This window comes from Argiope bruennichi, chromosome 2, assembly GCF_947563725.1.
Source record: "Argiope bruennichi chromosome 2, qqArgBrue1.1, whole genome shotgun sequence".
Lineage (NCBI taxonomy): Eukaryota > Metazoa > Arthropoda > Arachnida > Araneae > Araneidae > Argiope > Argiope bruennichi.
In genome coordinates this window covers 12,497,083-12,523,536 of record NC_079152.1, presented here as the reverse complement: position 1 = coordinate 12,523,536, position 26,454 = coordinate 12,497,083, and the positions used below count along the sequence as shown (strand labels likewise).

Below are 26,454 nucleotides of genomic sequence, written 5' to 3'. Positions count from 1 at the left end.
TTCTGAGTAATTCCGAATGTATTGATTTTTCATTTTTTCCGACAACAGGGAAATCCCAATACTGAGACTATTAAAAATTTTTAGTCAAGAGTATAGTTAATTAGCCAGAAATGCTTTTCCCATTCTTTTTTCTAAATCTCTGACGAATGCACTTTTTTTCCTTTTTCGAAAAACAAGAATTCCCAGACTGAGCTAATTAAAATCTTTTCATCCAAAATTTAGTTTATTGGTTGGCTATGAATACTTCTTCTTTCTTTGATAGTGCCAAAGAAAGAATCTATTTTTAATTATAGAAAAATAAAATTCCCATACTGAATCGCTTATAAAAGCTTATTCTTTAAGTATGAACAATGTAATCTAGTGTAATAGTTAATTTGAATCTAAATTTTCTAAAATAATCAATTCAAAATATAACTATCATATGTGCAACAATTAACAAATAAACATTGATCGATTATAAATTTATTAAATATTATTTTTTAAATTTTACTAATTTTTTTTAAATTTTATTAAACATCTTTTTTTTTTCTATTCTATGCATCTTAAATTAAAACAAAGAAATGAATCATTCTAAAAGATTAGTAATTAAAAAGTTCCAACGTATAACTAAATTGTTTGTAATTTAACTTTTATCAATACAATTTTGTAGAAATTCTAAATAGAGTATTCATAATAATTAATAATCAACAGTTGGCCGATAAAAACATATATAAAAAAACTTCATGAAGTTAATAAGCAAATACATTTAGATTAACCTTTTTTAAATAAATGTTCTTCCTCTTTTACATAATATTATTAATATAATTTATGCTCTATTTCCTGCCTTTGCAAATCAAAAGTATTCTCCGATTTTCATTTTTTTTTGTTAAAATACAAAATAGGAAAGAAAATGGTAAATAATGGGTGAATTTTAATAATAAAAATTCATCCATTTATAGATCACATAGCTTTTTTAAACTTAAAATAAGATTCATCGAAAGTTACTGATACTGTTTTAAAATTTTTGGCCACTTAAATAAGCAAGAATTATTATATTTGCTCTTATTTTGAATAAAATTCATGCGATATCTCGAAGGACATCTTACCTTTTCGATATCAAATAAAATTTTTAAATAGAGAGAAAAGAATAATTATTGATATATGCTATTCATAACCCTGAATTCATGAGGCTAAGACTTCCAAATCTTTTACAAATTATTCTTTTAATGTTTATATTATTACATAACGAACAAAAAAAAAATCGCCGTTTTGTAATAAATGGTAAAAAATCTGTTCTAAGAACGAAAGGAAAATAAAACTCTACAGCAATTCAGGCATTTCTTTTTAAATGATTTTTCACACGTTTGATTCGTTTCATATAAGAATTTAAGGCTTGATTTGATTATACATCATATAGGTTTTATTTTATAATGACACTATGTACAATTTACTGTTAAATCTACTTTTATGTGAAATTATATAATTTTAACGAAATGAAGCATTTTTATAACCATTTAAAAAAAAAACAATTTCTTGAGAAGTAATTTTTTTTCAACTTTCTTTTCTGCAGCTATTCTGACAATTAGGTACTTAATTTTCTTCCCATTTTCTTCAACAAATCCTTCTTCCTAAAAATAATTACTGATTCAATTTTCAAGATGTAATATTGCGAAACATTTTTCTTGTTCTTTTTTTACATCATTTAAATTTTTAGCTATGATAATCGCAACGAGAAGAAATGATAATCAGTGTAAAAATTTATAGCCGTCCAACAATTATTTCTCTAAAGATTATTTCTAATTTTGTGGCAGTATTCTTAGAAATAAATCTTTTATGCCAAGAGCAAGAATAGGTGAAGATAGGGCAATTTCCATCGTTAATTGTTGAAATCCAAAATAATTGCTTATTCTGTATTCGTTATCATTACACATTCGCTATTTTATTTGCTTCAATAATTTCTTTTCTGGAATGTATAAGTGGCAGTAATTTCACGATGATTTTATAGTTTTTGCTGGATTTTTCTTTTAATATGCTTGCAGCTTATCCTCAATGAAAAATATTGGAAAGCCTTTATTATTTTTTGAAGCAACAGATAGACTTTCTTCCAATGCTTGAGTCAAATGTATCGTTTCCATAAATAAAATCGAATCTTATTACATTTCAATTATTAAAATAAGTGAAAAATTTTGCTACCTTTCACCGAGAGCAACTGAGTCTTACTAATGAATAATCACTAGAATAATTGAATAATTACTATAATTATGCATCTATGAATAATTATGGTAATCGCATCATTTAAGTCTGCACATTAATATTCTGCACTAAACTTGCATTACATACTTTTTACGTATTTAATTTGGACTAGTCTCACGCAATTTTCAGACCTATAGTCCGAATAGTACATTTATTATAACGGTGTATAATATTTAACAATATTTGCAATATTGTATAATATTGTTGAACATTGAATATAGAATGTTGTGCAACTTAATAGCCCGATTAGAAAATTGTTCATACCAAAATTTATATTATTTTACAGATCGAGTAGCGCATTTCTTTATAACAATGTACCATATTAAACATTATTTTCAATATTGTATAATATTGAATTTACAATATTATACAATGTTGTGCAACCTGACAGAGGAATATAAAATAAAATCCTATTCGTATTCCTAATACAGTAGCAATAACAAATTAATCATCTAGTTTTGAAATGATATATCTTTAAAAAATGAATTACGTGCTTCAGTGCTAATTTAGAATGCTGATATAGGTGATATAGGCGTATGTTGTATTTTTACTTTTCCTCGTGATCCATTAAATGGTGCGCTATCTCATTCGATGGAAATCCTTCAAAACTGGATTGGCCGAAAAGGCTATAACGGTTTAACCTTAGTTAGGTACTTCCTAAGGTCTGCAGTCCTTGAGCTTTGTGGATTCGCCCTTTAAAATTACATTAGAGATATTCTTTGTATACGTGTCAAATTGCCATATGTGTGGAGTGAGCTCCAGAGCTGTATTACGCTCGAACATAGATAATAACATGATAAAAACTGGATTACCGTAAAATCTCAGTTATTTTGGTTATATGTCCAAAAATAAACAGTTATTTTGTAAATATGGCCTGAATTTAAGTTGGAAAATATATTTGCAAACAAACATTTAATAAGGCAGTGTTCCATTCCTTAACTTATACCAGGTGTCACATAAATTTGTAAATACTTTAAAAATTCATAAAAATTGAAGGAATGAGTATATTGTAATGCGGTTTGTGAAACTGTTATTCTCATGAAGGGTTTTTTTTCATACAAAAAAAAATAGTTCCAAAATTTGTCGATAGAGGGCGCTAAACACAAGCAAAACATACAATTCTACGGTCAAAATACTTTTATTTGCATGCAAGCAATTGTTTACATGCGTATCGCACCAGTACTACAGTACTTGTTTTATGTGTCCGCCATCACCACAAATAACAGTTTGGAAACGGGAGACAACACTGGTAACTGCATCATACAGCATATCCGGATGAATGCATGAGATTTCGTGGCGAATGGCTTCCTTTAGCTGCACTAACGAAGTTGGTATATGGTGGTACACCCGAGAATTAAGGTAACCTCATGGCCAAAAATCAAGGGGTGTTAAATCTGGTGAGCGTGGGGGCCATTTATGTGTAAAGTGACGGCTGATTATCCGTTCTTCAGCAAAAGTTCTTCTCAAAAATGCCTTCACTTCGGTGTCGATGTGAGGAGGTGCCCCGTCTTGCATGAATGTCACTGTGTCAAGGACATCGTGTTCCAATAAGGACGGCATCACTTCCTTTTGTAACATTTCCAAGTAACTTGTTCCATTAAATGAACATGTCTTCCATCCTGCTTTTTTACAGGGCTTTTCAAAGAAAAAAGGGCCTACAATAATGGATGCAGTGAAACCACACCAAACAGTAACCCGTGGTGAATGCAGGGGCTTCTCAGTGTAAGCATGTGGATTCTCATATGCCCATATTCTACAGTTATGGGTATTAACTGCTCCATGCAAAGCAAAATGAGCCTCATCTGTCCACAATATTTTCAGCAGCCATCGTGGATCATCTTCAATTTTCGCCAAAGCCCAATTTGAGAATTCCATTCTCTTAGCTGTATCATTTGGCAAGAGCTGATATAGCGGTTGCAATTTGTATGGGTACAATTGCAATACACCATGAAGGATACGGTACAATAAAGTCTTTAGTATACCAGTTATTCGTGCCACTTCTCGTGCGCTACTGACTGCACTTGTAGACTGTTCCCTTAGCGTGTCCATTTGCGAAGACACATCGGGGGTACGGACTGTTGTTAAACGAGGTACACCACTGCGTGGCCGATGACACAAAGTTTCTTCGAAACGGCGTACTAGGGAAACAAGTCCAGCAGGGGTGATCGGACCTGAACCTTTCTTCAATCTTTTCTGGGTCCTAAACTTACGCAAGGCTTCAGCAGCCGATTCGTTGCTGACATAAAACAACTTTACTAATAGTGCTTTATCCACTAGTGTCAACATCTTAATAAAAACCTTATGCAAACCTTTAGAAATGATGTGTCAATCGTTCACTCTGCCTTTCATAAGACTTTAATTTGCATATTTCCACTGATTTGCTTGTGTTCAGCTCCCTCTATTGACAAATTTTTGAATTTTTTTTTCTGTATCAAAAAGAATCCCCCTTCATGAGAATAATAGTTTCGCAAACCGCATTCAAATATAACCAGTCATTCAATTTTTATGAATTTTTAAAGTATTTACAAATTTATGGGACACCCGCTACATTTGCACAAGTTTTCTTTATAAACTAAGGTCTTTTGAACTTTTCAAGACTTTTTTACGTTTCTTAAACTCTATTGTGCACAGATAATTTTCAAACATTCTTTTGACCTTTAGGATAATGGGAAATTTATTAATCAGCATTTGAGATTCAAAAAGTAATTTTCTTACTTTCAGAAAATTGAACTTGTTTTTGGTGAATTAGCCTTAATATTAAATTTATTAATAAGCATTTCAGATTTAAGCTGCTGTTCTTCGAGACTGCGACACCATATATAGGCATCAGACAGATCTGTTTTTTAGCTCATGAATTGTATAAAATAAACAATCCAATTCAAATTTAACTTGCTAAATTCAAATTAGGAGAGTATAAAAGTCTGCCTTATTGAGATAAATCTTCAACATCTTGGAATCGACCTTTGTTAGGATACACACTCGAATATCATATTAACATCAACATAACTATGGGATTATCAAGAATTAAAAAAAGATACGATGCTAAAAAATTGGAAAACGTTTTAGAAACATTTTAGAGAAGATAACTAATTTATCTGAGATTGATCTTCAGTTTTATTAGGCTGAGTTGCAAGATTTGTAGTTATGTTTTGAAGGAGCTCATGACTTCATTCTCTGAAGCAAAACTGTTTTCGATTAACAAAACAACGCAATGCTAAATATTCAAGGTAAGATATGTCTTGCATCTGAATAAAATTCTGCAATGATAAAAATTTACAGGATATTTCGCATTAAAGTCCTGGACCTCTTTCTTCTTTCTTAACTTTAGGATCTCGACAGCTATAACCACAAAAGTATTGTCTATACATGCCTCATTGGATCATATTTTATTTGCTAGGAGCACATACTGGACCTCTAAATATTTCATCATCAAGGTGCAATATATACCCAGAAAGCAGTGCCAATAAAGTTGTTAGTAGTGCGAATATTATAGTTTTTTTTATTGGTGGCTTTACAAAAGTGCATTGTATGCGTTATCTTCATAATGAGCAGTCTATCTTTTCATACTAAATCGATAATGATTTGCAGTTTTAAAATAATTTATTTTATTCTCATATCTCTTATCGCCTTCGAAGCAACAACGATACGTTCGAATCTTGTCGAAAACATTCGAACCCCTTAAAGTATATTAACCTAAATACCATTTTTATAATTATAACTGTTTTCACTCTGAAGTTAAGAGGAAGGGATTTCAGGAACTTCATTGTAAACATGATGTAATGAAAATATATATCTAAAGCATTTCTTTATCCTTTAGCCTTACAAATCCATACATTAATTATAATTTAGAAGTCTTCGAAAATATAATAATCCACGATATTGAAATTTGCTCCACAAGATAAAAGTTCAAGGAAATATTTTTGGTTTAAAAACTCTATTTAAATAAAGAGTACCAGGAGTAAGTAGAAAGCCAAACCTCCCTCCAATTTCTAATATACATGTAATGGCTTATTGGTATTTTAGCACTTAAACATTTATCTATTGGTGTGAATATATTATATAAAGATATGCTATCTCTTTTTCGGAGTTAAACATGTCAAAAAAGAGAAAATTTAAAAATCAACTATTAAATATGAAGCCAGCACAACAAAATTCATCACCATCAGAAGTTTCAGACTTATTGTCGAATATCGACTTAGTAAATCGATTCATTAAATTGACCTAGGTGAAGTAAACAGTGAATTTGTCAGCATTTCATGAAGAAATTGGGTAAAGGATTAAGATGAAACATTAATACTTAGCCTTAGTGAATTTCATAGCATTCGCATTTGACACAATGATTTGAATTATATAACATTCAAATATATATAAAGTACTAATTCTATAGAGAATAAATCAAATATATATAAAGTTCTAATTCTATAGAGGATTAATTTCTTTTAAGTGATTATGAATTTTAAAGTAATGCTTTCCGGTTCATTGAACATTTTCATTTTATTTTTTTTCTTGTGTCCTGCCAAGAATGTGATAAACAAAAATGTAATGAATACTGCAGATGTAGTGAATTGTACCGTAAATCTCAAAATATTTTGTTTCCTAAATTGAGTAATAAAATACATCGTTCCAAAGTTCAATTTAATTTTGAGTCTTTTTTGTTATCATAAAGGAATAGATATACCGCCTAAACAAGCTAGATTGCAAAAAGAGTAAAATTACCCTGACTGTATTCTGGACGAGATGCAGACGAAAGGTAAGTTTTCCAAAAAAATGCTTCCAAGTGCCTATATGGGACACCAATAGATGGTTAATCAGCGGATTAAAGAAAAGAAAATAATAGTGTTATTGCATTCAACAAGTGCCAGCACTTTGCGCAACAATAGCAATAATCGCATTTAAAATTGAGATATCACACCACAGTTTTCGATAAAACCAATGTGACAATTATTTTTGGAAGGATAGATCTATTTCAGACATGTTGTACCAATGAAAACGAATTATGTATATATTTTTGCTGACTACGACTTTATTAATCTATATTCACTTATAATACTGATGAAAAGAAGACATTTCTAATTGATTTACAAAGAAAAATCCTGATTGTAGTATCAAATAACTGTATCACGCTCTTGTATAAAATATGACCGAATCTTAAGTACTGTATTTTAATTATCGAGATAGTATATATGTCAGAATTAATGTGATGAATCGGTTATTATTAATACTTATCGAGATTATTATTAATAATAATCAATTAATCCTATTCGCCGTACCATATGCATGTAAAAATTGTAAAATTCTTGGTTGAAAAAAAATATTAAGATTTGAAATCATCATTATTTTATTTAATATTTGGCAATCTTCTTAATCAGGAAGATTATATACAGGGGTTGTCCAAAATAATGGAAAACTTATACAAAAAGAAGTGTTTTGCACCTAATATGGTGTGGGTGCACCTTTGGCTGTTAAAACCGCTTGAATCCTCATTGAAATATACATATACAAGCTCTGTATGATATTAAGTAGAATGTTGCACTATTCTTCATTCAGAAACTCCCGAAAAGATGCAGATGGAGGAGATCTCACTCTTTCTTCCAAAACAGACCACAGGGGCTCAAGTCTGGTGACTGGGTATGCCACGGAAGCTATGGAACTGAGTCTTCATGCTCCCGAAACTAGAAGTGAGCCTCTTGATAAGTGCAATCTCCAGATGGAAGCAATGTCTGTGCCGTCAACCAAAAGAGTGACATAGTCATTTCCAGTGATCTGTCCATGTAAGGTGACAAGGGATCCTACTCCAAATCACGAGATGGAGTAGGCTTCCAAACCCAATAGGCCCCAAACCATTACGGAACCACCCCCATGAGTCACTGTAAAAAGGAGGCAGTTTGGGTTATAGGCTTCTGTGAGATTTCGCCCACGTAAACCCGTCCCGTGATATGGAATAGGGATAAACTGGATGCATCGAAAAACAGCCCATGTTTCCATTGATCTGCAGTCCAGGATTTATGGTCCTTTCACCACTCGCCGTTTCATATTTATATCTGTCGCTAGGAGAGTTGCAATCGCATATCTTCCCGAAATATTTTGTTTATGCAATTCTCTTTGAAAAGATGGGTCGACACTGGGTTCTGTAAGATATTCGTTCAGCTCAGCAGTCACTTTTGCTGCAGTGGTCTTCCTTCTGGGGGTCACAATAATCCTTAATGTCCGCCTGTCTCTTGTTGTTAGTTTAGTTTTTCCTCCACAATTCGTTCTAGCAGATGTTGTTTTGTCATAATCATTGTATGCTGTCATGAGTTTCGACACGGTGCCTATTGATACCCCCAACAACTGTGTCATTGTGATTACCGATATATCAACCAGATGGGCTCCCACTATCTATCCTCTTCTTCTTGAGTACAGTCGATCACCGCGCCATCACAGAGCGTAGCAGTACCTACAGGATATTATCTGCCCTCTTTGGAACTCTGAGAAGTCTGTCATTTTAATTTCACCCAAACTAAATTACGTAGATAATGATGTACAATACACTCGCACACACCCTTGAGACTATAAGCAACAGTGTAGAACAAAAAAACAACAATTGCTTTTTATGTATTTAATTTAGTCCAATATTATTACATATGGAAGTCACTGTTTTCAAAGAGACTTTGCCATTATTTTGGAGAACCCCTGTATTTCTCTAAGGCCAATTGAATTAAGTTCCAAGATCCAGCTATTACCACTGTAGAAGAAGAGCAAAAAATGAGTGTCATATATCAGTTCAAGCCCTCATCAAGCCATGTCCATAAAGAAAATTTAACCTTGTGATGCTTTCATAGTTGAAATTAATTTTAGAAGAAATTAAAGCTAATATGATTAAGAATTCTGTCTCACTGCAAAGACCGACTCAAATAGACTGGAATGCTAAAACGAATTCGAAATTGATTATATTTAAATGACCATCTGAGGAGAAAAAAGTTTTATCACATAAACACATTGATTTAGATGTTAGTTCGAGGGAACATTAACTATCAGATGTCTCCTACTTCGTGAATGATGAATTTCTTTCTAAATTTATGCCCAAAATGCTTGGGGAAAGTACTTACTAGCTTTTCCCTAAGTCAAAACAATTGAATGTGTAAATTTTTAAACGCACATAATCTTGGAATTTTTTTAATTAAAATACGAATATCAACTTAAAATTCAAAATTATTCAAATTAACTCCACGATATCCAAACCAATAAAATAAGAGAAAATGATAAGGAATCACAATTAACATGCCATCAAATTGAAAAAAAATTATAGCAGAAAAATATACGGCTGCAAAATCATCACAATTATGCTGATCATTAAGAAATTTCATAAAATTTAATGCTCTCGTTCGAATGTAAATAATAGACTGCTCATACTGGAAGATAAATTTTAATTTTCCATAACTTTATAGATTCTGAAAATTAGACTAGAAGTTTTTAATTTAATTCAGAACTACTTCAGAACAAATCTTAAGATCGATTAATTAATAATATTGTTTTCAGTGCATAAAGGACTTAAAAAAAGGAAATATTTTCTTTTAATGCAATAGGCAAAACATTTTTTAAGTCTTGTCTTATTGGGGGGGGGGGTGAAGGCTCGGTCTCTAAAATTCTATAGGCGGGATAACAATTAAACATACTGCGCGTGCGTGACTAATTTTCCATGTTGTCAGAGGACTTGCTTCATTCACGTGGGAAACGAAGCAGCAGCCTTTTTTCATGGACGTTTCAAAAGAAGTAGAGTTATACGAGGCAGAGACGCGAACTATAAAAGCGGGGGGAAAATCAAGTTTTTAACTAATAAAAGATAATAATTCAATTAATTATCACGAAACTGTCAAGGATACATCTATATGCAAAATTTTAATTAAATCTGTACTATTGGCGATTGCGAGGACCGAACTCGCAATGTTTGGGTTCGCAGCCGAATAACATGACCACAAGACAAACGAAATTACTCATGTCTCGTAGCTGTTATCTCGCTTATAAAGCGTCACCACAAATCTATCCAGTAGGGGTTTTTAGTCTATAGAGAACACACACAGGCGGACGTTGCCTTATATATATATAGTTACTTGCCAGATGATTTAATTACTTATCAATTCTACTTTTTTTAAAACTGATCTAGAGAGTAAAAACATCCCAGTCTCTACAAAATTCTAGTTCTAATATATGCAAGTATTTAAGATTAAAAAAATACATTCAGAGCTGATATATAAATTGTAAACTTCGAAAACTATTTTGTGGTAATTATAGTTGTGATGAATTTCCAGCTACTGTAATGGTAATCGCCAAATAAAGTTGTGAAACCATTTTCACATTCTTACTTGCCAATTCCATATAACGAAGATTATGTCATGGGTTCCAGAGACGTCCATTTTCACATTGTTACTTGCTAATTCCGTGCAACGAAGATTCCGTCATGGGTTACAGACACTATTACTTACAATTTCCATATAAAGAAGGTTCTGTCATGGTTCCAGAGAGTCCTTTTTCAAATTGTTACTTGCCAATTCCGTACAACGAAGATTCCGTCATGGGTTCCAGAAACTGTTACTTATAAATTCCATATAACGAAGATTCTGGCATGGATTCCAGAGACGTCCATTTTCACATTGTTACTTGCCAATTCCATGCAACAACGATTCCGTCATGGGTTCCAGAGACTGTTATTTACGAATTCCATATAACGAAGAGTCTGTCATGTGATCCAGACATATCCATTTTCACATTTTTACTTGCCAATTCCATATAACGAAGATTCTGCCGTGTGCTCCAGATACGTCTATTTTTACATTGTTACTTGCCAACTCCGTGCAACGAAGATTCCATCATGGGTTCAAGAGACTGTTACTTACGAATTCCATATAACGAGGATTCTGGCATGGGATCCAGAGATGTCTATTTTCACATAGTTCCTTGATAATTCCGCACAACGAAGATTCTGTTATGGGCTCCAGAGATGTCCATTTTCACATTGCAGCTACCATTTCCATATAACGCAGATTCAGGAATAAGTTGATTTTTTTAATTTATGAAAGTGTGTGAAAATGCACAAATTCATGAAAGTGAGCATGTGTGAAAATGCTCAAAAATATCGAATCGCTGGAAATTCTCTGCTTTATTGGGATTAAGAAGCTCCAATGCATTAAACAAGATCTATTTCTTCTAAAACGAATTTAGATGTTTTCACTAAGAATAAATCGTCTTTAGTTAGCCAAGGAAACAATGACAGCATTTAGACCATCTGATTTAAGCAAAAAACTATTGTGCTAACCAAATTATTGTGAATTTGCCATTTTGTTTGCTTTTGGTCCTGGCTTCTCGGTATAGTTATTGAAGAAGTCGTCAGTTTTGCTGCCAATCACGTGTCCAAAATTTATTCTGCGACTTTGTTAACCATGATATACATGAACTGATAAATTTATTATAAACTAATGTCGAAAAGTTCTTCATGTACTAATACTACACAGCTACTTAAAATAGACAAACAAAATGAATAATTAAAAATTTTAATTATGAATTAATTAATTCGTTTATATCTTCAATCTATAAGAAAACCTTTTTTAGTTAGTGGTATTGCAGTTTCGACGAACAGCAAAATATCTGTGAAGATCTACATGAATTGATTTTACCATTTCGTCCAAAAATATTGAACTGCTTATCTTCCGTCCTCCCCCCCCTCCCAAAAAAAATGAAATAAATCTCTCACTATCATTATTATTTTTATTTTTTGTCAATCACTTTAAAATTAATAAAACCTTAAGTGCACTTTTTCTTCCAATGGAATAAAATATTCTTTTTTTGCATGCACGAAAATATTTTGTCCTAGCTTTAAAATTTCCGTTGATATTGCAAGAACATTGAAGCCAAATTTTCTAGTTTGGCGTTCTTTAAGAAGCAAAGATGACTCACTTTCTCCCGGAGACTGGCTTTGGCTATGATTAAACATATAGTTTTCTGTTTTGAGTTTGAATTCAAATAAATTAAATATGAAATGATAAAGTTTGCTTTTAGCCCAAGACTTATTTGAATTAATCGAACCTGAAATTTAAACTCAAAATTGGTTTTAAAAAGTTACATCCAATTATGAAACGAATCTAAACTGAGTTATTATTATTTTTCAAAAACACATTTTACACTGGATTAACTTCAAATCGCGAAAATTCAGAAAAGTAACCCCAATTATAACTTAATTTATTAAAAAAAACTCAAAATTTTACCTAATATTAAATAGATCAAAAAAATATATGTAGCCAAAATTTCAAAATAAAACGCAATTTTAATAGCATAGAAGACTTTACTAAAATATACTCTAAATGTTGGCCACTTATACATAAAAAGAAGGCTTAGAGTACCTCTTCATTTCTTTTATGTGAAGTTCTATATTATTTTCGTACTCGATTATTTCGTACTGTATTATTTCATATTCGATTAACTTCAAATTGCTAAAATCCATAACAGCAATTGAAATTGTGACTTAAATCATCATAAAAAAATGGTCAACATTTTACTCAATTTTGAAACGAAACATAAAATCAAAATATATCTATTGCCAAAATTTTAAAATAAAATGCAATTTTAGCAGCACTGCTTGATTAGAAGACTTCACTAAAAGTATTCTAAATTTTGGTCACTTAGACACAAAAGGAGGGCTTAGAACGCCACAATTTCTTTTGTATAAAGTGATATATAATTATTCGAGAACGCATTTCATACTGAATTAACTTCAAATTGTGAAAATTTATAACAGAAATTTCAGTTACAATTTAAAAAAATAATCAAAATTTTTCCCAATATTAGAAAAAATATTGCCAAAATTTTAAAATAAAAACATTTTTAAGACTTAGAATTTAGAAGACTTCACTAAAACATTTTCTTAGTATTGGCCAGTTAAACATAAACGAAAGGAGAGTTCTTAATATCTTTCGTTTGAAGTTCTTCTAGTTCCAGAAACAAAACAGAAAACTAATGTTTTCTAGTGTTCTTGATTGCTGATGAATGAGATGTCATGATGTGTTTTGCAGCATTAATTCTTCGAATCTATATTTCATTGCAGTTCTTTACAGCAACTTTTGCTATCGAAGCTGGTTTGAAACTCATAGCGATGAGTCCAAAATTTTATTTTCAAGACGGCTGGAATATATTTGATTTCTTTATAGTAGCTTTATCTTTGATAGAATTATCCTTAGAAGGCGTACAAGGATTGTCAGTATTAAGATCATTTAGATTGGTAAGTAAACATTTTCTTCTATTCTTTTGGCTAAAGTCAGCACAGTACCTTTAGTTTGACAAGATTCGATGCACGTTTTTTATTTCATTTTAAGTCACATTTTTTATTAAAGTTAATTGAATATAAAAAAGTAATAGCAATGTTTATAAGGTTGAATTTTTAATTCCTGTTTTTGTAAAGAGAAAAGATGTTTCGAACATTCAGAATGTTTAAATAATGGTAATAAGTAATAAGATAATAAGGTAATAAGTAATTAAATAAGATAAAGTAATAAGATTTTTACAACTGCATTTTTAAAGTTTTTTACATCAATAATTGCTACAGTCAATGGCGGATTTCCAATTAAATTCACTAGATTGCTTCCCATTGGGTTAAAAGGAGCCACAGGCATGGCAATTAAAAGAAATATTATTAATGCCAACAAATCAATTTGTAAAAAAACAAAAAAACAAATTCGATGAATTATGAAATATTGAAATAATATTAATATTTTGAAAAGAATCATTTATCAAATTTTCAATTGTTGTATCACTTTTACTTTGCTATTACAGTATTTTTGAATAACGAACTGTTCATTTTTAAATACGTTTTATTTAACTGTTTAAATAACATCGTATACAATGGCATACAAATATGAATGTTACGTAACAAGAATTTTTTAAATAAATAAATAGTAACATGTACATTTTCACAGTCAATAAAATAGAAAATGAATTTAAAAATAATCATTTATTTATTGATTCAATTAAAAATTTGTTAAAATATAAAACTAGTTTGTTAAAAGAGTAACCTAGTCATGCCGAAATCTGCTTCTGATTGTGCTTATAATTATTTCATAAGTATTTGTTGGGCTTGTATTTATTATACGTAAGCAAGTGACAAAAAAAAAAAATGAAAATACATAAATCTCTTTAAAATACATTTGATAAAATTATTAAGGATGATATGGATTTTTTCGAAATAACCATTCCTCTCCAATCCCCGTCGAGTTGCATACTATTGAAGATAGTCTAACTCCGTGCGCAGTTGCTTATGGCAGTTTATTTGTTTATAGACAGGTAAAATGAACTCGTCTGTCTCCTTCCACTCCCCTTATCTTCTCACTATTGTCTATGGAAAAGCCGCAATAGAATGATCCATTAACTAGCATCATCCACAGTCTTGTAACATCTGCCTTAGGTGGTAAAGTACCATTCTCGAAGAGAAAGAATACAATATGATTCTGTACCAGAAGTAAACACCAGTCTATCACTGTCAAGAGCGAAAAGACTAAGATTTGTTTTTAAAAGAGTCCTTTTTTTCTCCTAACTATCTTCCATAACTGCCAATATTAACCAAATGGTTCGAAAATGTACAAGGTCTAGTTGGCTTTAAATGTTTTCCTGTTCTGGGGTACATACTGAAACCTATATTATCTTTGTTTGAATCACCAATCCATCCCCATCACGTATGGATGGTAGATTTTTGACCCATTTATCTTTAATCTAAAAAGTCTTTAATAACCATTCGCTTTACTACATGCTCGAATCTTTTAAACAGCTAAGTTCTGTAAAGCGCCCCATTGATTTACAACTACCCAGAGGTACAGAAATTTAAGAGATATGCTTTGTCTAAAGTGTCTTCCAGTCATGAAAGACACTTTATGATATCTTTTTCTTTTTTTAATATCTTTCTACCTTATATCTTTTCTTTTCTTGAAATATCTTAATAAATCAAATCTTTGTTCAAAAGAGGAAACAAAAAAATCCCATGGTGTGAGATCCTAACTGTAGAGAGATTGTGGTATATATTCAAAATTTGAGTCATCCGAATATTATGCAGTAGCAATGAAGACAAGAGATCATGCGAAGGTAGGCGCCATTTAGGTGACCGAATGATGATTCCCCCATTTTTTTTTTCTTTTAGTGTCCCACGAATGCTTTAAAATTATTTTTATGAGTACAACAAGAATTTAGCATCGAAGACTGTCTTATTATTGTATTTTAAATACTGCTAAAAATCAAACATATTCTCATTCTTTTTTCACTTGCCTGTATATTTAAAATAAGTATTAGAAAAAAAGCTAGAAAATTTTCAATTCTTTAAATGAATAACCTCTCTTTTTTAATATATACTTAACCTTGATCATTTGATTAAAAGTGTTTTTCTCTTTCCAGCTTAGGGTTTTTAAATTAGCTAAATCTTGGCCAACTCTAAATTTACTCATCTCCATCATGGGCAAGACCGTAGGAGCTTTAGGAAACTTAACCTTTGTTTTGGGTATTATTATATTCATCTTCGCTGTCATGGGGATGCAACTTTTCGGATCAAATTACACGAAATTTAAACATTTGTAAGTATACCCTTGCCTCCTTCGAAACTTTCCTTAGTTTAATCAAATACTGATTCATATTTATTCTTTTCTGTTAACACTTTTGTTCAATCAAGTACTAATTCAGATTTAATCTTAACTTTACTGTTAACACTTTTCTTCAATCAAGAACTGATTCAGATTAAATCTTAACTTTGCTGCTAACGCTTAAGGTATGTGACTACGTGATGAATGAATTTTTTTTTAAAAGAGCTCTAAAATATTGTAATTTTGTATTTTTTTTTCATAAAAAAAAGATTAAGAAAACATCTATAGTGTAAAAATATGCCAGTTAAGTGATTAAAAGTTTTTTTTTAATTATAAAAAAAGTACTCTTTAAATTAAAAGAAGAAAAAAAATTATTTTTTAGGTTTTTCAAATGATTTACCTAAAATTTTGCAAATAGCTTAAGAAATATATTACTTAGTTCTGGCTCTAAGAAATAAAATGTATTTATCTCTATATAATATTTAAATATTATGGTTCAACTGATAAATAACACGAAATTTTCAACTGCTTTCGCATTGTGAATCATATAGAATATTTCTTAATGAATAGATATTGTTTCGTCTCTCATTCAGGAACTGCAAAACATCTTGAGAAATTATTATACCAAATTTCAACAAAAAATATGCATTTGATTTTCCGTAAAAAATTCTACTAAATATTAGAATTTGAGAAAATAAATATTCAAGATATAAAATAACATTAAAATATATATACATGCAAATATAAAAATCAGTGTAATCTCCGCCAAAAACTTAAAAACAAAATTGAAAATGATTTATGAAAAAAATTGTAAGGCATTAAGAATATTAAATAAAAGACATTTTATTTAAAGAGAAAATAATAAACGAAAACAGAAAAAGAAAACTTTTTCCCTAAAAGACTACTTTTCAAGGCAATTAGATGCCTTAAATACTTGTATTCGCTGGTTTTCCTCAAAGCCTTTCTTTGTCTAATGAAACTTAAATTCAAATTTAATCTTAACTTAAAGTTAGAACATAAACACTTATAAGTATATGTTTAGTCCAATACTTTTCTTCATCAAATCAAGTATAAATTCAGATCAAAGCTTTACAGTGAAGTTTTTCAAATCTTACTTCTATGTATTTGCCCTTATTTCAATTTGCTGAAAGTTACGAATTTCATGCTAATTAAATTATTGTGCAGTATTTTAGCAAATTATTCGAAAAGTCTTTGTTAAGAAGTGATATTCAGAGAGATTTACTAGGAATTACAGTAATACATTTCTTTTATTTGCATCAAACGATGGTAAAAAGTTTGTTGAAATTTACAAACAGTTGAAAATGAAGAATCCGATAGTTATATTAAAATTCTTTTTTTCACTTTTTTTTGTAAGTCGTATTCTTTCATTAACGAAGATCTATGTATTCATGATTTTTCCTATTTACTATATTTCTCACTCTTAATAAATATGACAAAGACTGACAGCAAAAAAATTATTTGTTTTACCGAATAAACAACGAACGGCTTAAAGAATTTTCTTCTTTTTTTTTAAGATTTATTTGTTTTAAAAAAACTGCTTTGTTTTTCTCTCAAAAATTGCTATTTAAAATTATTCCATCGTTTTATTTCGTCCACTTCACTTATAGAATGATTTGAACAAAATTTTCCCTACTTCTTCATATGGAATTTAATATACAAAGGATGCTGAAATGAAAAGATGCGATACTTTGTAACAACGTAACCGTTAAAATATTTGCCTATGCTGCTATGGAAGAACGTAGCGAGACCTCTAGGGATGCAATTGGAGTCTCCTGCGCCCGCATGCGCAGGAGAGAGCAGAGGTTTTTATAAAGAACGTTGTCCAAGGTCCGCTACTTATGGAATTCCTCGAGCACAGAAGAACCATTAACTCCGATGTGTACTGTAAGGCACTCCGAAGACTACGCAGGTCCATCAAGAACAAAACATCTGCGGCTACTCACGGAGGGGGAGGTTCTGCTCCATGATAACGCACATCCACACGTCTCCAGGGTCATACACGCGGAACTGGCTTAGTTCAAGTAGGAGCAGCTCGACCATCCGCTCTACAGCCCGAACATGTCGTCCTACGATTCTCATGTGTTTGGTCCTCTAATAAAACATCTGAAAGGGAAGCGCTTCAACTCATACGGCAAACCCAAGGACTCTGTGAAAGACTGGGTTTCTTCACGGCCACAGAAATTCTGGGAACAAGGCTTCGGCTCGCTAATCAATGGGATCGTTGTGCTCAGGCCTATGGTGTATACTTTGAATAAAGTCTTAATTCATACCCACAGTGTCGTTCCGAACCTTTTCATTTGAACACCGCTTGTAATTAAAATCTTTTTTATATAGATTTAAAGATATTTTTGTATTTGTCACAAATAATGCCATATAAATAAGTTATTATAATGTATGTGATTGGTTCGATATAATGTTCAATCTTATTTCTGGACCAAAATGGCATCTTGATGAAATGTTTCATTTTTTTTATGCAGATTTTATGGTGGTGAAGTTCCTCGATGGCACTTCATGGACTTCATGCACTCCTTCATGATCGTGTTCCGTGTATTATGCGGAGAATGGATCGAATCTATGTGGGACTGCATGGTGGTGTCGGGATGGCCTTGTGTTCCGTTCTTTTTAGCTACTGTAGTTATAGGTAATTTAGTGGTAAGTGTCACTCTCAATTCGTTTCTTGATTGCTCAAACAATGAAAAATTCTTTATATATGAGAATAAAATTAATCAGTGTATATAATCGTCTGCCGCCATCTGTAACACTATGCGGATTTAAAAATATCCCCTCCCTTTTGGTCTCAGTCATTATCTGATGCGAATTCCAACTTCTGTTTGGGCGTCTAACAACTGAAATAAGTTTTTTTTTTTCAAATATTTAAATCGACTGATTGATTAGTGTGCAAATGAATTTCAGCTTGTATTAAAGTTAGTTATAGGATTATGAACTTCACATTTTATTATGCTGAATTGTAAGAAAGATTAATGAACTGAGATCCCCAGTTTTCATTATTTTTGTCATGTGAGAAAATGATGTTGTTTTGAAGTTCGAAATCGCGTAGGCAATGAATAAAGCATATATGGCAATTTTCATCCTCCTCTTTTAATAGCATGAATTTTTTACCTGCTTTTACCAGTATTGCATTATTATTATGTATGCTTCTTTGAAAGCAGGTGCGTTTTTAAAAAGTTGATCTGCTTTTACCAGTATTGCTTTATTATTACGTATGCTTCTTTGATAGCAGATGCGTTTTTAAAAGGTTGACGCAGGACTATGACATCATAGCTGTTATTTCTTCTCAAAATCGGCCGAGCTCCAAAACTTTGTTTGCCAGCTAGAAAAATTTAAAATGACAGTTTAAAAAAATTATTATTATTATTATATATATAGGGATAGAGAAGTCTCGTGACTGTTTCAAACCGGTTTAAACTGGTTAATGACTTAAATTAATGAAGACAAATAATGACTTAAAAATAATAATGTTCTCACATGATAACTTGAAATTTGCGATCGTAGATTCATTTTAATTTTTCAATATTTTTTATTTTTGTTGTTAAATAATATAGGGAAAACTTTAGAAAGAATATATTTTTATAATCAAATACGATTCTTCGTATGCTGATATTTGCCCAACCTTCATTCCTTATTAGTACATATATTGTTTATATTTATCGGTTTTCAGAATATCAGAAAAATATCATGGAGATCCATACAGGTTTTTATCTAACAAAAAACGTTCTTTAAATTAGAAATTCTGTTTGATTTCATTGTCTTCAATGACATTAACGATTAACTTAAGTGGCTATAGGACCTTTAACAGCTAAAACAGACCCCGAAAGTTGGTCAATGCGACTCTCCCTAACGTAAGGAAAAAATTCGGCTTTCAAATAAAATCATAAAAAATCGGAAAATTAAAAATTTAAAGGTCTTATAGCCCCTTAAAGTGCAAAAATATGCACATTATTCATAATAAATATTTTTTCCCGTGTGTTTTAAATAAAACACAAGAAATAGTACACACTAAATTCTTTATTCTTCACAAAAAATCCCTTTTTCTTCAGGTGCTGAATCTCTTTCTTGCTCTGTTACTGTCATCTTTCGGTGCCTCAAACTTGTCCCAAGCTCCTGCCGGGGACGATACAAAAGGAATAGCTGAAGCCTTCAACCGGATTGGCCGGGCGAAGAATTGGGTGAAGCAGAAAATCCTCGGGTACCTCAAAGTAGGTGTCCTTCCTTTTCATCTGCTAATTTGTACTGAATTATAAAAGATAAGAACTGTTCCCACACAGGACAAGAGAACACTCGCTTCCTGTGTTTTTTGATGCACGAAGTAATCTACCATTGCCATGCCATTACTCTGTTCACTTGTTATCTCTGGAGATTAAGAACCTTAAGTTCAAGCATTCCGTGGCACTTCTCTCAAATCGGCAGATCGATGTTCTTCACTATCTAGATAATAATAATAATAATTCCAGACGGGGATGGTTCTACTGAGAGAAACCATGGTCTGGTTATCTCAAAAGGCACTGTCAAAATGCACTATTCATATTGCAAGCTGTTATGGTTCTCCAAACAATTTCATTTCTTGGTAAATACCCGGGATACCCGGAATTTCTTAACAGCAGATACTCTCATCTCCTGAGTTAAAGGGAAAAAAACAGCCTTTGTAGTCACCACTCCTTTACTGGATACTGAAAATAAATAAATAAAATGGGCAGTATTCATTTCAATAAATATCGCTTTTCTTTCTATTCAGTTACTTCGTAACCATTCTTACAGATCAGTAGTCTCTTTGGAGATTTCTGATAGATTAAAGGATACACGAGAGTAACAAAGGTTGTTGATCAGTTAACTATACAGAATATTCATGATAATATTGACACATTCTGTAGAGAATGACCATCCGTAATCCATCTTGGAAATTATAGATGTTCTATAAACACGGAACAACGATGCTCTAGAAGTTCCCCAGGACATACTTGATAGAACTTTCAAGATTTTCAGAACGTTTTCAAGATATGTAAATACGGTATCCTCTCACGTCGACATATCGGCAAATGAATTTGCGGACAATCAAGCAAAATGTGTTAAAAATAATTTAATATCGCCAATTCCATTAAAAGATATGAAGAAAACCATGATAAATCCAGTCTTCCATTAAAATGGCAAAACCAGCGGGATCTTAAAGAAGCAAATAAACTTGAGGCAACTTCGATTTTAGACGACATATATAGTTAATAGCTTAAGGAATTAAATTAAAACATAAATTTGGAATCGTCAAAAATAAAAGACCCATTCAATCATTTATCCAAACTTTTGTTTATCAAATGAGATTCGAAATTCAATCATTTTGCATCTTTTGACAGAAGATAGATATATGAAAGAAATTGTCATTTCATGAACCTTTTGTTGTTTTTCTCCACAGGGCTTGCGGGCAAAAATAACCAATCAAATTGCGGACCAGACAACCGAAAGCGGCGAGGGGGAGGATCCTCCAGTGCTCATTGTCGATGGCCAAGTGCCCAGTAAAGATAAGAAAAGTCCAAAAGAAAAGACAGAACTAGAGATAGCCCTAGATGGTTATGAATTAGGATATCAAGGTAAGTACTTTTGGTGCAAAACTTTCTATCTACTGCATAGCGCTTTATATATCTGAGGATAACTAAGTAGATTTGATGATTTCATTCTCGCTAGTATGGTGCGGAATTTTAGAGAGGGAGTGCCAGCTCAGGTGTGGATCTCGTCATCTCAGAGATGCGTTCCAAAATAACCAATTTGAATTTTACATTTTGAGGAATCTTCATATTTCAGCCCCGAGTCCTAAAAATATATTTTTGGTATTATGTTTTCCTGTGAATATGATAATTAAAAAAAAATTGAGGCCTTGATAGCTTGGTTGGTAAGGCGTTGGACTTGTATCCTTCAGGTTGTGAGTTCGAACCCCACGGTGTGTATGGTGACTGGCGCACGTATAAATCTGTGGTGGTCACAAAGTGCTCCATGTTGAGAGTAATGCCACTGGGGGTACTGGAACAGAGGTGATCGTTCTCTGATTCAGATCTAAATTACGACCTGTGAATAAAATGCTTGAATGAAGGCCGCCCAGTAAAAAAGGTTGTGCCGCGTGAGTAGCTAAGTCGTACTCTTGGCCCTAGATGGCGCTCCTGAAAAACAAGAGAGGCACCATTGGTTTAAAATCGCTGACAGATAATTGTCAGCGGGCTTGTAAAGTGCCGTAAGTCACAACAACAATAAAATTCTGTTACAAGGAAATTAGATATGGATTTCTGAAAGATTTTGAGAAAAATCTATTCACCAGAAGTTTATTTGCCTGTTCATATTCAAATGAAACACGATCATTTCAAAGCGAAATGAACTAGATGGATAAAATTTTATACACAGTTTTGACATTTTAATTAGTATATATGTTAGTTTTTACATTACATTGTAGCTGATTAGTATGGGCGAAGATAGAACCTGGGACTTTGTGGTTCGCATCCGAGTAACATGACCATAATACAAAAGCAATTGCTCGTGAAGCGTAACTGTTAACTTGCTTATAAGCTTTCACAACAACATCTGTAGGTTCGTTTCAAATTTTGAATGGCGGGTTGATTGTTTATCGGTTCGTTCATTCGCGTGCATATATACCCTATATTTCAAAAACCCAGTGGCGTAGATAAATGATAGTGTTACTAAAATTATATCACTATGCGTGTCAATTTTGGCTTCCATTTCTTGCCAAAAAAGAGACCGGAAATACATCTCGGGCTTCTTCTTACACTATGAAGTACAAAGTTTAGTTATATTAACGCCCTGTTTAGAAGCAACACGAAAGCTATTTTGGAGCGGACCCCGTCATTTTGACCCTCGGTCGGATGACGTTCACGGCACCTGAGTGGCCACCACCTTTTCTAACTTTTTCACCTCACTGGAGGACATTGGCTGACGCCATTGAATTCAGAAGGTACAAGATAGATCTTTGCTGGAATCTGGTCTCAAATTTGGAACGTTCCGAGACTTTGTCACTAACCTATGAAGTAGAAAATGCTCCAATGTGTGATAATGATCTGAAATCTGATGGGGAAAAAATTAATCACTTGTGTCGTTCGCTATCTTACCCAAAGTTTACAATTTTTCTGCAACAGAAAGTGGGGATAGTTTCTTTCGTATGGGAAGTATGTGATGCAGTTTACGTGAGACCGTCTCCCTTTGTTCCTTTTTGTGTATTTGTACTTCTTTTAATCATTAATAGGTTATGATAATTGTTTTATATTTCGGGTAACTCATATCCTTTTTTTTTTTTTTTCAGAAGATGGAAAGGCTATTAAGATGAAGAATAAGAGTAATTCAATGGTTAACTCTGTAAGAATGGGAGACAAAGTGCAGCCAAAGGATAATAAAGAAATGGTAGGACATATTCTGAGTTATTTCTATCAATTAACTCTTATTAATTCTAGAGAAAATCGTAAAGTCTCTTTTAAGAAGTTAGGCCTTTTTAGTGCTAAAGATTTTATAAGTGTTACTTTTCGAAATTAGTATATTGTTTTCTTTATTTTATTTATATGCTGGTTGTAATTTTTTTAAATATTTTCTAGTATTTTTTATTCAATTATTAAATTGAGTCTAAATTTAGAAAAATATTAATCATTAGTTCGTTAATTAATTAGCCTTAAAATAGATTTATACAACATTTTACTGGCACCATTATCAGTATAAAAAGGTTTCTCTTTTTTTCTGAAAATTAGGATACTTCTTTCAATAAAATATATTTTTGAAGAAATGTTTTTTTTTAGGAATAATCTATTTAATATTGCACTATTTTTAAAGAGTAGAAACTTATAATGTTTATTATAAATGTTTTTAAACCAATAATATTTCTTTGAAATTCTTTATAAAAACCTATTGTGTTTGAATTTACATTTTTTTTAACAACTATAGAAATTTTGTAAAAAAAATAAATAAATAGATAGTAGTTGTTTAGAAACATTGAAAAAAAATTTTCGATTTAAATTTATAAAAAACCACAATCGAATAGCAGCAATTTTTATTTCCAATCTAGATTAATCTTTTTGCGAAGACAGATTACAATTTTAATACATTAGATTCATATGTATGTTTTGGTTTCTGTTTTGAAAGATTTTTAGCTTAGTTTTAGAAAATGCTAAATCTTTAAAAAGTTTTGTTTTTAATTTTTATTTCATTTAGGGATTTCTTGCCACTGAATAAATTTTCGCGTTTTCCATGAATGGTAATAAATTAAAAAAAATAATATTATGAAAAAAAATGAAAATTAATAAATTTAACTCTTTACTATTGTATTATTAAATGGTAGAAGCAACTAATAATAATAATGTGTGTATTTCATACTTTCATGTCATCATTTTTAAATTAAGAATGATAATCTGAATTTTAAAAGTTTATTTAAAATGTTTACAACATTTGATGAATTGAATAAACGTTCTCCTTTTCCCTGAATTGCAGTGAATTGGGAAAGTAGTGATTATTTAGAAAGAAATGAATTCATTTCACTCTTAGAACATTATTTATTTATTCAATGATTGAAATATCTGTAAAACTAGCAATGTGCATGTTTTAAATTGCTTCCATGTCAAAATTATCATATTAAGAATGATTAAGTAGCTATTGTGCTCATCTAGCTATGCCAATTATGAATCAATAATTCTTTAGATACTTCTGCACTGCTATATTTGTAAGCAATTGAACTGTTGTAATTTTTCTAGCTGTTTTCATCTAACCGATTAACAGAAGTTGTTTTTGCAGGAGAAGGAAGTGTTTGGAAACAAGGTGCACCCGCAGAAAGAGGAAGACAATCTCAGCAACAAGTCGTACAACGGGTACAAGGACAAAGGGGTGATCATTGAGAAACCGTCCAAAGAAACCAGTCGCTCTTCGCAGAACAATGACTCCGACGACGAGAAGAAGGATGCGAGCAAAGAAGATATTGGAGAAGGTGAGTTTGCTATCCTTACCTTACATTTTAACCCGTTCTAAGGCCTTGACATTGATCACCAAATTCCTTAATTTTTAAATGCCAATAATATAACGGAGAAGTCATACACAAATACTGTGCAATATCATATGACATCATGCAATATATATAATATTGTTCAGTACTTTATGATATTGCATAATATCTTATAGAAAATTACAATATTATATAATCCACAGTTCTAATGTATATGGCACAGAAATTGCTCTTATTACATATTGTTGAACATATTCTCATCTTCAAAACATTAGTCGCGTGTTTTTGTCGACATAAAATAAGATTTCAAAAAAAAAATTAAGGTTTTCTTTGGATGGTAATATATTTATTCTGTAGTAGGATTTCCATTCTCGCTTTCATTTCGGTAAAAATAACAGAGTATATATATATATATATATATATATATATATATATATATATATATATATACACACATGCGTTTGTGTGTGTGTGTGTGTGTGTGTGTAACATATTTTTAGTAATTCCGGTGCCGAATAGAAGGAACTTTTGAAATTTTTAACTTAGATTATTACGGATTATTGTTTCATTACGGCGGCATAATTTAGACAGATAAAAAACGGTAAGAGACTCATCAGTTCTACATCACGACACAAAACTAGAAGAGCAAAAGAGACCGACATTTTTCCCTTCGGTGGTTTTACTATGAGATTTTGATAGGTGTTTTTTGACACGTGTAATCTTAAGAAAGGGGAATATAGGTATCTTGAAAAGAATGTTTTAAGCATTAAGGATTTTTATCGCTTCACTAACAGTTTTATAAAGCTCGCACGGAATTAATTAAATAAAAAATATAAATTGGATAAGGAAATAAGAGAATATTTTAGAATGAGCTAATATAGGTTAAATTAAGAAATAAAAATTAGGAAATTAATTAATATTTAAATTAGATTAAGATATATATTAATCTGCAGACGTTATTTTAACTTATTCAAATAAATTCATGTTTTTCGATCTTATAACAATGCTATTTTTTTAAAAAAATGCTCCACATTAATATCTAACAGGCCAAAAAAAAAAATCGATAATCTGGGCGAAGAAGTGAGTAGTTAAAACCAACTTGTATATAATGCATTAACGTCCATGGCACAGAAATCGGTTTTATTACTTTTGCCAAATGGCAACAGTGAAATGTAAATGAATCATCGTACGGATATTTCAGATGACTTCATTGAATACTTTTACAGCTGTACTTCATTCAACCCGTCGTTAGTTAATTGACCTAATTGCAAAATATTATTAGAAATTCTGGGGAAAAAGGTTCATCATGTCACCAAAACCCCGATTCAATCCGAGGAAAGAATTGTAATCGAAATCTAGATTCTGACGTCAGCACTTAATCTAGCATGAAGTTAAATTTAGCCATCCCTAGATGAGTATTATCTATGACATGCATTGTTGAATCATAAAACCAATTATTTCATACAATATGATATTTCATGAAATAGAAAATCTATGAAATAACTGATAAATCATGATCATTTGTTTCATGAAATAATTAAGAATTCTGTGAAATAACTATATTATATACTTTATCGGTAACATATTTTAATGTGCCCGAAAGTAATTTGTTTCAGATGAATACTATTA

General features: G+C 31.4%; 1 protein-coding gene across 12 annotated transcripts in view; it reads left to right on the top strand.

Annotated features, from left to right (window-relative positions):
* The window catches only part of LOC129961867 (sodium channel protein para-like), a 340,223-nt gene that overhangs the window by 279,305 nt on the left and 34,464 nt on the right, over nucleotides 1–26,454 (top strand). For 11 of the 12 annotated variants that reach the window (XM_056075468.1, XM_056075475.1, XM_056075474.1 and 8 more), the window contains 7 exons: nucleotides 13,307–13,480; nucleotides 15,637–15,812; nucleotides 18,317–18,491; nucleotides 19,898–20,056; nucleotides 21,262–21,436; nucleotides 23,149–23,246; nucleotides 24,606–24,810. In XM_056075468.1, the coding sequence (XP_055931443.1) occupies nucleotides 13,307–13,480; nucleotides 15,637–15,812; nucleotides 18,317–18,491; nucleotides 19,898–20,056; nucleotides 21,262–21,436; nucleotides 23,149–23,246; nucleotides 24,606–24,810 (1,162 nt within the window). The remainder of the gene's footprint in view (nucleotides 1–13,306; nucleotides 13,481–15,636; nucleotides 15,813–18,316; nucleotides 18,492–19,897; nucleotides 20,057–21,261; nucleotides 21,437–23,148; nucleotides 23,247–24,605; nucleotides 24,811–26,454) is intronic. The other variant, XM_056075470.1, reaches the window with a different exon arrangement.